The sequence below is a fragment of the Pyrus communis genome, chromosome 13, assembly GCF_963583255.1.
Source record: "Pyrus communis chromosome 13, drPyrComm1.1, whole genome shotgun sequence".
Lineage (NCBI taxonomy): Eukaryota > Viridiplantae > Streptophyta > Magnoliopsida > Rosales > Rosaceae > Pyrus > Pyrus communis.
The window spans coordinates 22,682,296-22,685,058 of record NC_084815.1 but is presented as its reverse complement, the minus strand read 5'-3'; the positions used below and the strand labels follow the sequence as shown (position 1 = coordinate 22,685,058).

General features: G+C 37.4%; 1 protein-coding gene across 1 annotated transcript; it reads left to right on the top strand.

The window, feature by feature from the left end:
• Positions 1–1,495: 1,495 nt before the first annotated feature.
• LOC137712373 (uncharacterized) lies at positions 1,496–2,383 on the top strand. The gene has a single exon (XM_068451462.1). The coding sequence runs from the start codon at positions 1,496–1,498 to the stop codon at positions 2,381–2,383; it is 888 nt and encodes a 295-aa protein (XP_068307563.1).
• The last annotated feature ends 380 nt before the right edge of the window (positions 2,384–2,763 follow it).

Here is a 2,763-nt window from a genome sequence, read left to right as displayed (position 1 = left end):
TCTTCGGATCTCACCCCTTTTTTGCATCTGGTTTTTGGATTTGAGTATTTTGATTTTTGTTTCGATTTGTTTATTTGGATTGCTGATTCGATCCCTGCTTATCTGTTTAGATCTGATGGATTTCGTTATTAGGTTATTCATCTTTCCATTTTTATATTAGTTTTTACAGTTTGGTGCCCAGAGTTTCAGTTGTTGTGGTTTTATGCCAATGGAATTGAGCGGTTCAAGTAGTTTTAGGTCCAAATGTTGATCAATTTTTCTTGTTTGTTCTTGAGTTTTTTATTTTGGTTAGAAATGATTTAATTGCTTTGTGAATTATGCGAGTAATTCATAAATCAATGACGAAAAAGGTTATTTTTCTCTTTGATCTGTGATTGTTATTTCATAATCTGAAGGAAAATTATGTTTGTTTGTTATGAGTTTTCGTGCTTTGTGATTGTTAATATATAAAACGTTTTGATGCTTCTCGACATTACTAGGAAATTGTATATGTTGCTTTAGGTTGACGACACGAGCTTTGTTTATTATGTTTTCGACGAGTTTTGATGCTTCTTAGCATCCGTATATAAAATGAAACCCTGGCTGGAATACTTGTTTTGAAAATTCAACTGTTTTTTTCACACGTTCTAATTGACAGCCAGAATTGGGTATCAACAAAATTTTAATCGTTGATTGGGATGTGCATCATGGTAACGGTACTCAAAAGATGTTCTGGAAGGATCCTCGTGTTTTATTCTTCTCGGTTCATAGGTATGCCAGAATTTTGAATTGATACTTGTTCTTTTCCTTGATCTTCTAAGCCTATGTTTAACATAACAAAGTTGAAGTTAGATTCCATCATGTAGTGTTTTGTTAAGATGTGCTGCTTGGGATTCCTTTGTTCTTTTCTTGAATTTAAGTTTCCTACAAGGTTTTTATTTACACTTTTCAAGGATTCTGTAATTTTCAATTTTCTAACTTCTATCATTGTATCAAAAGTTATCACATTGGAGCTTGTAGTATGTAACTTGTTTGGTTGACTTGTCTTGCATAAGATCAAAGTTCCTAATTCTGATGATAGTATGGTGTTGTGCTTTTTTCAGGCATGAGTTTGGAAGGAGAAAAAAAAAAAAAAAAAAAAAAAACCGAAACCGAACCGAGAAAAACCGAACCGAAAAAAAACTGAACCGAAAAAAACCGAAAAAAAATTGAACCGAACCGAACCGAACCGAAATTTCGGTTCGGTTTCGGTTTTGAGAAAAATGTTAAAGATTGCAAGAATCAAGAATGAAAATTTGATTATATAGCAGCTGTATAGGAAAGTATCATTGTAATATTTAGTTTCTGTTCTTGTAAGTTAGGTTATTCTTACCTAGTTTAGCATGCACTCATGTATATAAGTGTGCGTTGTAAACCTATTACGTTAATCAATATAGAAAACCTAATTGGTTTTTCTACATGGTACCGGAGCATTAATCTTGGGACCCAAGAAAGTAACAAACCCTAGCCGCCTATCATGGCAGAGAACGATGACAAACTCAAGCCCTCTGGTTCAATGGAGGGAACCACGTTTGACGTTAATCATTCTTATTACCTGCATCATTCCGATCAGCCGGGAATGATGCTCGTTTCTCAGCCGCTCACTCCAGACAACTACAACACTTGGAGCAGGGCGATGATCGGTGCATTGAAAGCCAAAAACAAACTTAGTTTTGTTGATGGAACCTTCAAGAAACCAGAACGAAAGGTTGCTGCAGCAGACTTGCATCAGTGGGATCGATGTAACAGCCTGGTTAAAACGTGGTTGGTAAATTCAATATCACCAGAACTTCAATCAAGCGTCATTTATTATGATCTTGCATACCAAGTTTGGGAAGACTTGAAAGAACGGTTTTCTCAAACAAACAATATGCAGTTATACCATATTGAAAGTTCAATTCATGATTGTGTCCAAGGAGCTATAACCGTAAGTTCCTACTTCACCAAACTCAAGGCGTTGTGGGACGAGAGAGATGCTGCGATTAGCCTACCCGATTGCGACTACAACACTTTGCAACATGTGTTGACATTCCAGCAAAATCAAAAGGCAATTAAATTTCTTATGGGACTCAATGAAACATTCAGTGCAGTCAAGGATCAAATTCTGTTGATGGATCCACTTCCTCCCGTCAACAAAGTATACTCCCTTGTACTGCGACATGAGAAGCAGCACAACACCACCACAGGCAAAACGCCAGTTCAGGAAGCTGCTGCCTTTGCTGCAAGAGGACCAGATTCTAGCAAGAAGGGTGCTGATATGAAATGTACTCGTTGCAACAAAGATAATCACACCTCTGCAGATTGTCGTGCCCATTTAAAGTGTGATTATTGTGGATGGAAGGGTCATACGATAGATTATTGTTGAAAGCTTAAAAGAACGGATCCGGAGCAACAAAGAAGTCATTCTAAGCAGCGACCGAGAGGAAATAACGTTTCAAGCAACCTTGAAAGGCAAGATTTGGGAAATTCTTTCCCTTTTACGCCTGACCAATGCAAGCAGATCTTGACCATGCTCAATGGCAATCAAGCTAAGGCAAACAACGTTGGTAAAGTTTCCTCTCTCAATGATCTCTCAGGTAAAGCTTTTTCTTTTACTTCTCATGATCAGAAGTCATCATGGATCTTGGATAGCGGTGCCACAGACCACATAATCTCCTCACACACTTTGCTGACCTCTTTTATGCCTGTTAAGAATAAAACCGTAAAACTACCAGATGGTTCTTATGCTACTGTGACACATATAGG

Excerpts from the sequence above, each read along its gene's own strand:
- LOC137712373 (XM_068451462.1), top strand. The coding sequence starts at position 1,496 with ATGGCAGAGAACGATGACAAACTCAAGCCCTCTGGTTCAATGGAGGGA.